This window comes from Engraulis encrasicolus, chromosome 9, assembly GCF_034702125.1.
Source record: "Engraulis encrasicolus isolate BLACKSEA-1 chromosome 9, IST_EnEncr_1.0, whole genome shotgun sequence".
Taxonomy (NCBI): Eukaryota; Metazoa; Chordata; class Actinopteri; order Clupeiformes; family Engraulidae; genus Engraulis; species Engraulis encrasicolus.
The window spans coordinates 19,158,281-19,171,414 of NC_085865.1; the positions used below are offsets into that span (position 1 = coordinate 19,158,281).

At 40.5% G+C, this 13,134-nt stretch overlaps 2 protein-coding genes across 2 annotated transcripts in view; both read left to right on the plus strand.

The window, feature by feature from the left end:
- The window catches only part of neto1l (neuropilin (NRP) and tolloid (TLL)-like 1, like), a 140,766-nt gene extending 139,006 nt beyond the window's left edge, over positions 1–1,760 (plus strand). Inside the window, exon 11 of the mRNA XM_063206701.1 lies at positions 1,673–1,760. Coding sequence (XP_063062771.1) covers positions 1,673–1,760 — 88 coding nt within the window. The remainder of the gene's footprint in view (positions 1–1,672) is intronic.
- A 6,462-nt stretch (positions 1,761–8,222) lies between these two features.
- timm21 (translocase of inner mitochondrial membrane 21) lies at positions 8,223–12,280 on the plus strand. Its single transcript, XM_063206702.1, has 6 exons — positions 8,223–8,746; positions 8,836–8,898; positions 9,432–9,529; positions 9,635–9,708; positions 10,368–10,473; positions 11,773–12,280. The coding sequence occupies exons 1-6, from the start codon at positions 8,434–8,436 to the stop codon at positions 11,863–11,865; spliced, it is 747 nt and encodes a 248-aa protein (XP_063062772.1). The 5' UTR covers positions 8,223–8,433; the 3' UTR covers positions 11,866–12,280.
- The last annotated feature ends 854 nt before the right edge of the window (positions 12,281–13,134 follow it).

Below are 13,134 nucleotides of genomic sequence, written 5' to 3' on the forward strand. Positions count from 1 at the left end.
GGATAACCGTATGAGACACTGTTGTATGTTGAAAACAAATTGCACTGCATGACCACTGCTCTGAGTCACCTACCGATAAGCCTCTGTTTCTGAGAGGCACATTTGTATTGAAGATTGTTTTTTTATACTCTTGGAAGGGCTTTGATTATGACCACTGATGTTTCATAGGCATAAATGTGATGCCAGTGTTAGCTAAAAAAAGAGCATAAAAAGTACTTAAAATTATACAGTATATGCATATCTACAGATTTTCTTTGACATCAATCAAAATTGGCATGTGGCATAAAAGCCTGTTTCAGTGCAGAACGAAACACTTCTGTATCACATTTGCACTTTTATTGCTTGATATTTATGAAAACATTGAAGATGTTTACACGTAGAGGCTATTGAAAGTACACTTGGAATTTACTGCAAAGAAGCCCTCTGCATGCACATGGTGTGTGCTGTACCATGCAGCGCACAGACTGTCTATTTCTGCATGCTTGGGGAGAGAGATTCCGGTTTGGGGGGTAGTCTGTCTCTGGAGGAAAAAGATAAAGAAGGTTCCGCCGCACTGCTCTTGGGTGGGGGGGGGTTGTTATAGAGTTATGTAAGATAATGCTTTATGATCACTCTATGCAAAAATCAAAAGGATGACACTAAAACACATAGCCATGATATTCCAGGTTCTGCCTCATTGGCTCGCTAGGAAAACATGAATCTGAATACAACACTACTAGGGTCTAGGAGACGTTCTCAAGGTAAGCTATACTTTTCCCACGGCTCCAAAATACCGGTTCCGTTCCTGTCTGTCTGTCTTTGTCTTGTCGTTGTCTGTCAGCAAGTCAGTGTGAGCCATGGTTCTTTCTTTATGAAGTCTTTTTATTTTAATGTTTATTTATTGTGTTGTTATTATTCGTTTGTTTTCATCCATGTGTCATTGTGATGGATCCCACCTATGTGAGATCTAAGCTTGCTTGGTTTTGACATCTTATACTTTTTTGGTGTCATTTGGGTCTATTTCACTTGCATCATGTCTACGAATACTGGCATGGATGATATCATTGTTTTTATTTGTTTGGTTTTTTTTTTTTTAAGTTCTTCATACTGTGTATGTGAATGCAACTAACCCGTTTCACTTTTACACTCACTTGCGCTGCAAAAGGGTGATGCCCTGACATATCTAGTGATGTTACTTTTTATGAATCAAAATGAATTATTCTTATCCTGTGGAAATGTTTGGATTAACATCTACGTAAAATACACATAGGTACACATACAGTACATATAGCCTGTACTCATTCAAAATGGGCGCTCATACCTAGGCCTACGTGATTATTAATTGCACTTGTTGTAGTATTACTCTTAATGATTACAGTATTTTATACATTGACTGATATTAGCGTAATGTTTCAGCTTAAGCAGATTTGTCAATGAGAATTCACATACACAGACAGAAATTGCAGATGTCAAAAAAATTGTCCTGATCTACCCACATGACGTGCCAACGTGTCAGTTGTCTTTGGTACAGTATATGTTTGCGTCTGTGTGATTTTATTCTTTATATTTTTCATCTTTTTGAAATGTGTGTAGTGTTGTCGTCTTGTGTTGTGTTACGTGGTGTGGTGTCGTGGTTGTTGTGCGTGCTGCTGGCTTATGCTCTGCACTGTGTCGCATTGTCTCCATTGTGTAGCCTTCTTGAGAATAGTGCAATCCTGGATCAGTACGAACGGGCCGCGGTCAGCTATGAGCGTATGGAATGGAGATATACGCCATCCTGATGTTTTCAAGGACACCTTATAAAGAGATGCCACCCATGTACATAGACACACTCCACAACAGAGGACGTCACATCCAATGAAATGACTTTTCCTAATAAAAAGAAAACCTAAATAAGATTAATAGCCTATACATTTTAGATAAGAATTTAAATTCAGGGATGAAGCGCTCCAGTTGGTTGTTTCTTACAGTACGTTTGATGTCCAGCCCTTAAACGTTATAATGGGCTTTATTCAGCATTGCATTTGACCAATTTGAAGACATGTCTATTGTACAGGTTTGCACAATTTAGCCTTCAGTTGATAGAAGAAATCTAATTGAAGCTGTCATTGCTGCGTGCAACACTGCATGTTTGTGTGTCATTGTCCCACCATGGAAAACAACATACAGATGTGCTGCTAAACTTACATATTAATACATAGATACGTGCATATTTTCTAGCTGTTAAATAATGGTCTGACGTTGAGACGTATGCATGAATATTCTTGGGAGGTAAAAATGTAATGTTTAACCTAAATTTAATTAGCTTTCGTTATTAAAACATCTTAGTATTAATGATCAATAAAAGATATTAGAGGACTGCAAATAAACATTTGACACTTTAATAGATTGCATGTCCTATCAGCAAAAATACAATAATCATTTTTATTCTGTGAAACACTTTTGGCTTCAAGTAGAGTGTAGTAGAGATGCAGTCATTTTCATGACAATGAAACACTGAAAAGTGCCAACATCCAGTGCTCGCTACATTTTAGTAGCATACACCTTTTGTATACAAAATCCAGATTTTTGTAACAACCAGGTTTAGACCTCTTTTGGCTAAATGCAGATATCCCAGTGTTTTGTAACCCCAAATAAATCAAATTTCATCTGTCTTTGTGTATATGTCATTGAAAATATGGATGCCTGTAATATTTTTGTTAATTAATATTGTATCAGGTACATTAAGACATAACAGCAGTTTAAAACAATGATAATAACAACTGTTTCTTGATGACATACATGTATTTGGGATATGTTTTGGTTTAGGTGACATTTAATATCTTAATCAATTGAGTTAGTGGATTTGATAGTTACATCTCCTGCTTGAAAGGCCAAAAACACTAGTAAAACAATATGGTTGGAGTGTTTAAATAGCGTAAAATCTATTTGACCAAAAAAAAGATGAAACCAATTATAAACGTATCACTTTCCTGACAGATACACATTACATGTTATAATTGAAAATGCCATTGCACTTCACTTTAAAAATAAACGAATAAGCGTAAATAAATCATGTTTTCCTTCAGCACAACCACCAAATGATCAAGACTTTCTTCATACCTTTAAAAACTATGAATGATGTGGCCTCACAAACCAAGATCTTCTTATTCTGTATAATGTATGTCTGAACGCACTATTAAATTGCAATGCAAATTGCTTAACAGGTCTGCTAGACTTTTGTATACTTCATGGCAGATGGTCTAGCTTTTGCATACCCAGCGTAATGACTGGTGCTGACAAAATCTGAAGTGTATTATAAGATGCGTAAACCCATCCCTGCAAGGCCTTTAGTTTCCTGCTTGATTGCCTGACCACTTGGTGTGGCTTTTAAATGTAAAAATGTTGTGTTTGCATTGTGTTTTCGTTTGTGTATACTTAATTGTATGTATAGTGTCCTTCTTATGATGTGCCCTCTTTTACTGTCATGAATGTTCTATAAGGTCCCTTGTTACTCCAACTAGCACCCAGAGGAGAGGTTGTGTTTCAAATGCAATTGATTATGTTCTTATATAACTGTCTCACCAATATGTGTCCGGTTCTCTGTGATACTGTACAGAGTCAAATCTAACAATGGTATGACATTGGAATCACACACTGGTATGGAAGAAAGTGAAAATGAAAGCCATCAAAGCCTGGTATGGCAGGCTTATTGTAAAAGGTGATTTTAAATGAAGTACCATTCTCTATACTATAGCCATGTGATAGACCAACGAGTATGAATCTGTTTTTTGACACACCAGCAGATGTCCTTTCAACTTTCGGTTGACAAGTCACCTATGTCCCTTTTAGTCCTTCTTCTGTCCCTTCTGGAAAGAGTCCTGGTCCATGCTTTGAATGTCCATGCTCTTTTCTCAAGGATTGTCTATGCAATGCAATTGGGCAAACTAAGGGCTAGCAAAGGGCTATCTGGACGGAGCTTGTTGTGAAGTGGACCCTAATAGTCTTTTTATTTTTCTACAGGCAAATACAACATTTCCCTGCATCTTGCCAAGTGTGACTGCGTATGGTGTTAACTCTCTGTCTTAGCACCCACATGCATCTTGACAGAACAGTGGCTGACTTATTTCAGTATTGTGATTAAAGTCTTTCGTGGGCGCAGTGGGTCCTCTCTCTTGCTCTCTCTCTCTCTCTCTTTCTCTTTCTCTCTGTCTTTCGATCTTTCGTTCTGAAGGATGAACTCAGCACCCTCTGTGATGTCTCACAAAGCAGAAACTGGAATGTGACTGAGAACTATGATGTTGTGAGATTGGACTCACATTCTTTTCTAAGGAAAAAGAAAAACCAACAACAACAACCTTTAATGTACATTTGCTCATTGACAATTGACAAGAAACTGGTGTGTCCTTTCAATTTTCTTTCTTTAGTTGTCTTTTTTAATTCTTATTTTGAAACCGTAGGCCTACTATTGTGTTGCTGAAATGAGTAACTTTTGGATACTGACTGAATTTGTTTTTATTGCCCCTTTTGGAAAAGCCATGATGGCCAAGAGTGTGATTTTAGAGCTGTTCAACATTGGTACAGTCTAAGTACAGAGTGTCCTGAGGTGAAATTTTAAGTGAATAAAAGATGTTGCCTCCGCTGTTTTTTCTGGAGGGTTTGAGAACCACAGTGAATGTTGAATGGTGTTCATGAGTTAACATCGATGCCATAGTAAAATACATGAAATCCACCCTTACACAGGGATAGGTTGAGATGATGTCTGCCCTCAACTGGGTGTAAGCTAATGCAAAATGACAATAGGCCTATTCAACTCATCTACCATGTCACTGAGGTGCTTTTCAGTAGCATATTTCTGGCCCAGACTTAACTGTGTATGTTTCAAACTGATTTCACTTGCTGGGAAAAGAGACTTTATTTAAATATTAAATGCTGGAAAGAATGTTTTCAATAAACTGAGACCAACTAAATTTAATGGTGTCTATTTTCTGTGTGTTTGCATGCATTTTTGTGCCCATTCCATCTTGTATATCATGAGTTTTAATGTGTGTGTGTGTGTGTGTGTGTGTGTGTGTGTGTGTGTGTGTGTGTGTGTGTGTGTGTGTGTGTGTGTGTGTGTGTGTGTGTGTGTGTGTGTGTGTGTGTGTGTGTGTGTGTGTGTGTGTGTGAACTAGTTGAACTAGTTCGTTCATAGTTCATTATTGTTCATAGTGATAGTTTGTTCATAGTTTCCAAAAATGAACTAGACATAGTTATTTTTTGCAAGAGATTGCGAGCTATATTGTTCAATATCATTGACGAAGAAGCCTATATAAAACCACAGACAGGCATTAATTTTTGATCAGAACAGTGAAAATATATGTGTCAGATGTAATTTTATATTATTGGGGCTCTTTTCAAATGTATTCGGCTGTGGTTTCACCTGAACACTAAGGAAATGTGGTACCCTATGACAGTGACGTGCAGTGAAGGGTATGGTAGGGTAGGCAGTAAATATAGAATATATATCTATTTATATATATATATATATTAACGGTGGGTTCGGTCCTCCCCCAGAAAAAAAATGTATTTCTTAGATGCAATTTCCTGCATTTTAACCAAATCTGGAGAGTAACTATCAGCTAAAAACTTTTACAAAAGACTAAAAACTTTGAACAAATAGTCCCCTTTCATGCAGATCTGAAATGTAACGTGTGTGTGTGTGTGTGTGTGTGTGTGTGTGTGTGTGTGTGTGTGTGTGTGTGTGTGTGTGAGTGTGTGTGAGTGTGTGTGTGTGTGTGTGTGTGTGTGTGTGTGAGAGAGAGAGAGGGGGGCCTTATGCCACAAGGTATGGTTTGAATAGGCCAAATAGGCCTATTCACATAAAACATGCTGATATGGTCTTTAATGTGCAACAAATTAGTAGGCCTATGTTTCTCTAAATACTGTAAATATAAAGTAGGCTATAAGATGCCATCAGTGCTTAACCACCACAGCTCTAATAACTAAATAAGTAAATAGGCTACACTATTTAGACATTTGGACATTGTCAGTAGACCTAAATCTGAAACAATAAGTGAAAACATAATTTCAATTCCTTGAAAAGGCCAGCTACACTTATTTGTTTTGCCAAATTAGCTCCAGGACCCATACTTTTTACACCTTTAAGGACCTGTAGGCCTACATTAATAATTTAGAAAGCTACAACATTTTGGGGGGAAAGCTTTAAGTTTTGGCTTTAGCAGTTGATTTTGTTGCTCTTCTGTTTATTCTGTTGCAAATGCCAGGGCGTTTCACATGGATGGAGGGTGGCACAGTGTAGCCTACTTTTGAAGATAAAATGTCTAGTTCACCAACTGTGAATCACACCATAGCATGTGAGGGGAAACGATTTACATTTAGCAATAAACCAACCTAGGTAACAGCTCCTGCTTCACTGCCGCGTTTTGTGCTGATAATCAAACACTCACAGACAAGAAGGAAAGTAGGCAAGGGGGCGGGTTGCTTGCAAACATGACCCGTGCATTCAGACAGTATCGAGTAAACCAACGAAACCACTTCTGAGACTCATTCTTGTGCGTGATAGTATTCTCAAACACTTCAGCTACGGTTGTGCAAGGTGTTTCAAATAAAGTCAATTTGTGAGTGCGGAAGCACTCCGAGAAACCATCCCCAGTCAATCGTCCTGTTCCACGTTGATCTCGACTCGCACACCGCGCACTTCAAAAGAACGCAGCTGCACTTGCTAACAGGCTCCACACAACTCACGCATTGCGTAGTCATCATAATAAATTAGGGAAATGGAGTGTCGTACGCTCAAAAAACAATCTCGCGTCCATAATAACACACACACGGTCTATTCATGTCCACCACCGCACAACCAATCTTCAATGTCAACACCCTGACAAAACGGTGACAACAAAAGGCACCACGAAAAAACTTGAGCATGTTCATGTTAAAAGGCTACCCGCAGCATAATAATTAGATGAATCTTACCTTAAAGCAGAATCACAAGTAGGCTGTGTTTTTCATGCAAGCTAGTTCCATTAAAAGCCCCGGGTTGGTTGACATGATGAAGACATTTTGTCCCAGTGCAAACTACTTGAAGCTGCTACCCATCTGATGTTGAATATTTCCACAATGCCGCGATTGCAAACGGCTCAGCTGTCTGTCACTTGAACCGTCTTTCTTGCTACTTCTCGACATTTTTTAAAATAATAAAGACAAAAAGCCAAAGACTGCCATGTTTTCTTTCCGATACGGCTAGAGATTTGAACAAGCCTTGCCTTGCTAGTTGTTGCTATCATAGCTGCCTGTAGGGCAGAAATTGGCTACTACCTGAATTGTAACAATTTTTCATTTTGGGCGCTGTGATTGGCTCACATACTCCCGCCACAGAGTAAAGGCTCTGCTTTTAGTCCCATTGACAAGCTATGTGACAACTTAATACGCATGCGCAAACTTTTACATTGACAGCATTGAAGGCAGGGTAGGCAGAGGAAAAGCGAGCCTTACCGGGCTGCCTGGCTGGCATTCGAAAGCTCTGCTTTCAGCCTGTCTCTGCTACCAGCCGGGACTGCGCGTTGCCACGGCAACCTGCCCAAGCCTGAGCGCTTTGCTTCGTGCGATTACTTAGGTTTTTGATCGTTGTCCTGTGTATACTGTACTTTAAACAGCTCATAATTTATGCTGAATCAATGTTATTGTTGTGTAGGCCTATGTGAACTCTGAAGAATATTTTTTTAAACACGTGTTAGTTTTTATTTTTAAGACATTTATCCCAGGGTAGGCACTGCCTACCCTGCCTACCCTGACCGCACGTCTCTGCCCATATGAAACGAAGGCACATGCAGTTCGTTCACAGGCACCAGAATGAACTAGTATAGTTCGTTCATCATACAGTACGCAGTGAGCGTTCAGTTCAAGTGTGCCCAGATTATGAACTAGTTCACGAACTATACTTCATTGAACTAGTTGTGAAGTGAATTTTATAACCTGTAGGCCTACTGGCCATGAAATAGCCACAGCTGCATATTTAGCTATAAATGCAAACAAACAAACAACAAACAAACATTGAACTAGTTCAGCACTGTGTGTGTGTTTGTGTGTGTGTGTGCGCGCGCGCATGCATGCGCGCTGGATCAATGATAATTTTGAAATGCGGACGCAATCTCAGTTTGACCTTTAGGCCTGGCCTACTTAGAGTTCTTGGCCTGCTCTGAAATTCTGAACTACATTTCCCACAAGCTACTGCCACTCTTTTGTAGTGACGAAATAAACTTGCGCCAGCCCATGCACAGAGGGCGGGCGCTAGGCAAACAGTAAGAGCGACAGCAGTACACGGCTGACAACTGTTAAATCTTTTGATACGCGCATCTGTGTGCTCTATATTTTAGCTTTATCGCTGTCATGAAACTCGTGGCCTTACTGCAGAGTGAAACTTGATTATTATGCGTTTGTCCGGAGGTTTTTGACTCGAGGATTTTAAAGGACAACATGGTGCTCCCCACAGCTCTGGTTCAACTCGGACTTTCATACAGAAAATTGCCACTTGTAAGGACATCGCAGTGTTTTCTGCATTTGCACCGTGGTCTACACAACTCTTTGCTTTCTGTGAATTCCACGCGACCAGTGTTCCTCCGCCTTCCACAGTATGGCCTGTCTGGCGTGCACAATCCTGTGGCTTCACATGGCCGTAGTTTATATCTCGACGTGAAGTTGAGTAGTAAATCAAATCCTGGAGAAGAGAAAGACCAGTTGTCTCTTCAAAGAGCTTCAAGCGGACCACGTCTAAGTGCAGCACAGAAAGGTGGTCATCCCTTTTTAAAAATCGCCTGTTTAATTGTTGTGGATTTATGTACACGCTACTATCTCAGTGCTCTCTCCTGTCATCAACAGTCAAACGCGCTGGAAAAGACTTCACCTACTTGATAGTGGTTCTCATTGGACTGGGTGTGACAGGTAAGGTAACTGCACCAAAGCGTGCTAGAGATGTCTAGTTGACTCGTGCATTATGCTTCCTGGAGCTTAGCTCTAGTATGCTTTTTGTGTTGCTGTCTTACTGCCTTACTGCACCTGTCATCAACGAGTGTGTGTGTGTGTGTGTGTGTGTGTGTGTGTGTGTGTGATGCCGTAATAATCAGAAATTAAGCACATCTAGCAATGCAAGAGTATGATTTGATGTGATGGTGAGTGTGTGTGTGTGTGTGTGTGTGTGTGTGTGTGTGTGTGTGTGTGTGTGTGTGCGCGCGCGCGCGCTGTAAGTTGAAATCTGTGTGTGTGTGTGTGTGTGTGTGCGCGCGCGCGCGCTGTAAGTTGAAATCTGTGTGTGTGCGTGTGCGTGTGCGTGTGTGTGTGTGTCGCGTGTTTATAAACACTGGTAATCCTCCTGGCAGCAAAGATTGAGTATTGCAATGTAACAGCAATTAATACTGTATGAACAATACGAAATGCATAAATGCACACATTGAAGACAAACATGGCTGTATTTCTAGGTGGACTGCTGTATGTTGTGTTCCAAGAGTTGTTCTCATCGTCCAGTCCAGCCAAAATTTATGCAAAGGCTTTTAACAAATGCAAGTCAAATCCAGAGGTGAGCTGTGTTTTGTTCATTCATTTCTGTTGTGCACATGAGCCCATGCGTAACTACTGTGTGTTAATATAAATTACATCAAATTTCCCCTGTGTGGTAATTCAGGTGATCGGTGCATTTGGGGAGCCTCTGAAATGTTATGGGGAGATGTCTCGAAGAGGCAGGAGGCAGCAAGTCAGGTAAGGGTAGACTATCGTCTGCCATTGAGTGCAATTCCAGTTTAGAGAGAGAGAGAGAGAGAGAGAGAGAGAGAGAGAGAGAGAGAGAGAGAAGAGAGAGAGAGAGAGAGAGAGAGAGAGAGAGAGAGAGAGAGAGAGAGAGAGAGAGAGAGAGAGAGAGAGAGAGAGAGAGAGAGAGAGAGAGAGAGAGAGAGAGAGAGATCAGTGGGCTTGATACTGTACTACTAATGTATAATGCACTGAAGCGATGATCACACTATTGCCATCATGAATAAAAAGTGACCGTGTGCGCACACACACACTGAAAAACAAATGAAAGTTTGTTTTCTCACTCGCATTGCTTCACGGGATTTGAATTATTCATTGTATGGCAGCAGAAAGAGAAATGTACAGTATCTATATAAAATACACATCAATGATTTCAACCTAACACAAATATCCAAATGGCCCAGCTGGTGAAAGGCGAATGGGTGGAGGTGCTGGCAACCAGTAAAACCCAGTTTGCGGCACTTCTCTCCTCTTGCATAGTGTAAGGCCAACACAGAGATTACCAGCCAAACATTTCACTGAATTTAAGTTTGGTTCATCTTTTTTTTGTAATGCCTATGTGTTTTGTTGTTTGTTTGTTTGGTTTTTTTTTTTTGCTTTGTTTCCTCTAGTCATGCCGAGTACATCAAAGATGGGCTGAAATACATGAGGCTCAAGTTCTACATTGAGGGCTCCGAACCTGGACGCATAGGGACTGTTCACACAGAGTCTAAAGAGGTAAGAGGGACGGACACTTGTCACATTTAAGCACAGTGGACATTTGACTAATTGGTGTATGATTAATAAAAAATCACACAACACAACAAATCACACAGCACTTTTCTCTGTTGCTGTTAGCTCTTGCTTTTTGCAGGAATTTCACTCAACTGCTTTTTTTATTTGTTTTAGACAGGTGTAGTTTAGAATTTACATACAAAGACAAGATACTCGTCTGTCCTACCCTACCTACCCACCTACCATACTATTGCTCTTTTGAATCATGGAGTAGATCTGTTTGGCACCATGCATGCCATTTCCTTTCACACACTGACTGGCCACCTTAAATAATGCATTTAAAGGGGCTCCAGGTAGGATTAAAAGTCTAATTAATTAAACACGGTCCGGAGTCAGATGCTTATGCGAGTCATTAGTAAGTGAACGATGGCTCTCGCGACCACTTCCACGGTCCGCTGTCAGAAAACCCCACACGCAGCTTTTGACAGCGCGGTCCGACCGAGTGTCGTGGTAAACACTTTTCTTTTGAAACATCACTTTACATACCGTATTCAGATTTGTATCAACTGGTGGCATTCCGTGATGAAAAACAGTCTCGCAGCGAATTTATTTAAACAGCATTTTATCATTGCTGCGTAGATTTTGAGACAGGCATGCCACGGGCACCGCGCAAACGACGTCATCTTACCTTGTGGCCCCTTAATTAACTTAAAATAAACTTTTGATAAACTTGATTCTAGTAGAACTGAACTTAACGCTAGTCTGCCACAGCAAAGCATAATAACCAGATGTATGAGTGTACAGCTGTTGATGTAGCCTTTTTGTCCTATATCAAGTAGTACACATAGGGTGCATCCCAATATGTGACCTTGCCTCCTCCACTTGTGCTTGTCTCCTCGTCCCGCCTCCTGGCCCCTCCTCCGTGGAGAAAACGATAAAGTTTCCCAGCTGTCAGCCTCGCCACAACAGCATTTGAGGGACTGTTTTTCATTCACCTTCCCAATTGCAAATGAGAAAAAGACTTTACAATTGAGCTTTTGCAAGATATTGAAATATAATGCTGTTGTCAGTGATGTCATCATGACGAGAAGCAAGTGGAGGAGGCAAGGTCGCATATTAAAACGCACTCATAGTTGCCTCATAATTACAGTCATTTCCTGACTTGCTGTAACCATCATTTATTGAAACGTATGACTCCAATAGCCAGTATTTCACATATAACCACACTCATTACTGTATGTGTGGCTAGTGTACATGTCTGTCAAACAATAACAGTTTTTAATACCTGTTAACTCTCCACAGAACCCTGAAACTGGAAAGTATGAGTTCCGTTATATTTTCGTTGATGTGGACACCTACCCAAGGAGGACAATCGTGATTGAAGACAACAGATGAAGGTTGCGGAAGATGGCAACAAAGAATTGTGTGTTTTGCAACAGTTTTGTAAAATCTCAAACGTGAAAGCCAACATTGTCTGCCACGTAACCACATTAAGTGTCTTGACACTTGTAATAGAGACATTTTTAAGTAAACCATCACACAGTTTATAGACTGTTGAATATTTCTACATGTATTAAGTAATCTGTAGAAGCAACATCAAGAGACAAAAGATATGGAATCAATGGCTCCATAGTTTAATTCATGTGATATTTCTTTGTAATGATTGTGGGATTATCTCTCGGAGTAGTTGGCAAGAATTGGTTTCTGCACATTCACAATGTAGTTTGCATTTCATGTACAAATGCATTTTGTCATTGTTGCTTCATTTGTGTAAATAAATGACAAACTTTTGAAGAAACCTTTGTGCATGATGGGAATTTTTAGAACCACGAATTGCAGAAACAAATAATCTATTCTACTCTAATACATTTGGAATGGCTCTGTAGTTGGGTGCAGTGTAGGGTAGGCCAGTGGTTTTCAAAGAGGGGGCCGGGGACCCCTGGGGGCAGGGGCGTAGCAGGAATGGTGGGCCCTATGCACAATCAGCTCCAATGCCCCCCTCCCCCCATATATCTACATAAATTGGACTGTGAGTGGCCTCCCTATACCACATGGGGCCCTGGTGACTCAGTCACACCTAACCCCCCTGTGCGACACCCCTGCCGGGGTGAGAGAGTGTGTATAGTAACAACATAAAATGTAATTAAATGATAAATTGTATAAAATTGATAAATTGAGTTAATCACGATATAAACAATAGATGAGAATGGGCACGATATACACTTTCATATCACGATAATGATATGGTCATATTGCCCACCTCTAACCTGGGGTGGTGAACCTATGTCTCCAGGGCCGTTTAACCTGGCCCCCAAAATAATTTTAAAATAATGCTAAAAGAGCTAATCCTGACAATTTGCCATTGTAATGTCTCGACCCCTTTCCAAGCCAAACCTACACGTTTGTCAGTAGTGTTGTCTGGGCTCCTGCTCATTGAAAACACAGCAATCCTGATAAAACAGGTAAGAGGGAACCCCATGGGAGATGGGGTTAAAGTAGAACTACCTTTGAATATTTGAGCTGCATTTTTCCAAGCGCATATTCGTGTTCTACTACTGTTATTGTCTAGCTCTATATCTGCAAAAGGTGAAAAGGTCAGACTAGGATGGAGCAATGTGTGATTACAGGATGTCCCCACTAAGTGGCAGCAGTGGCACCTGCTTG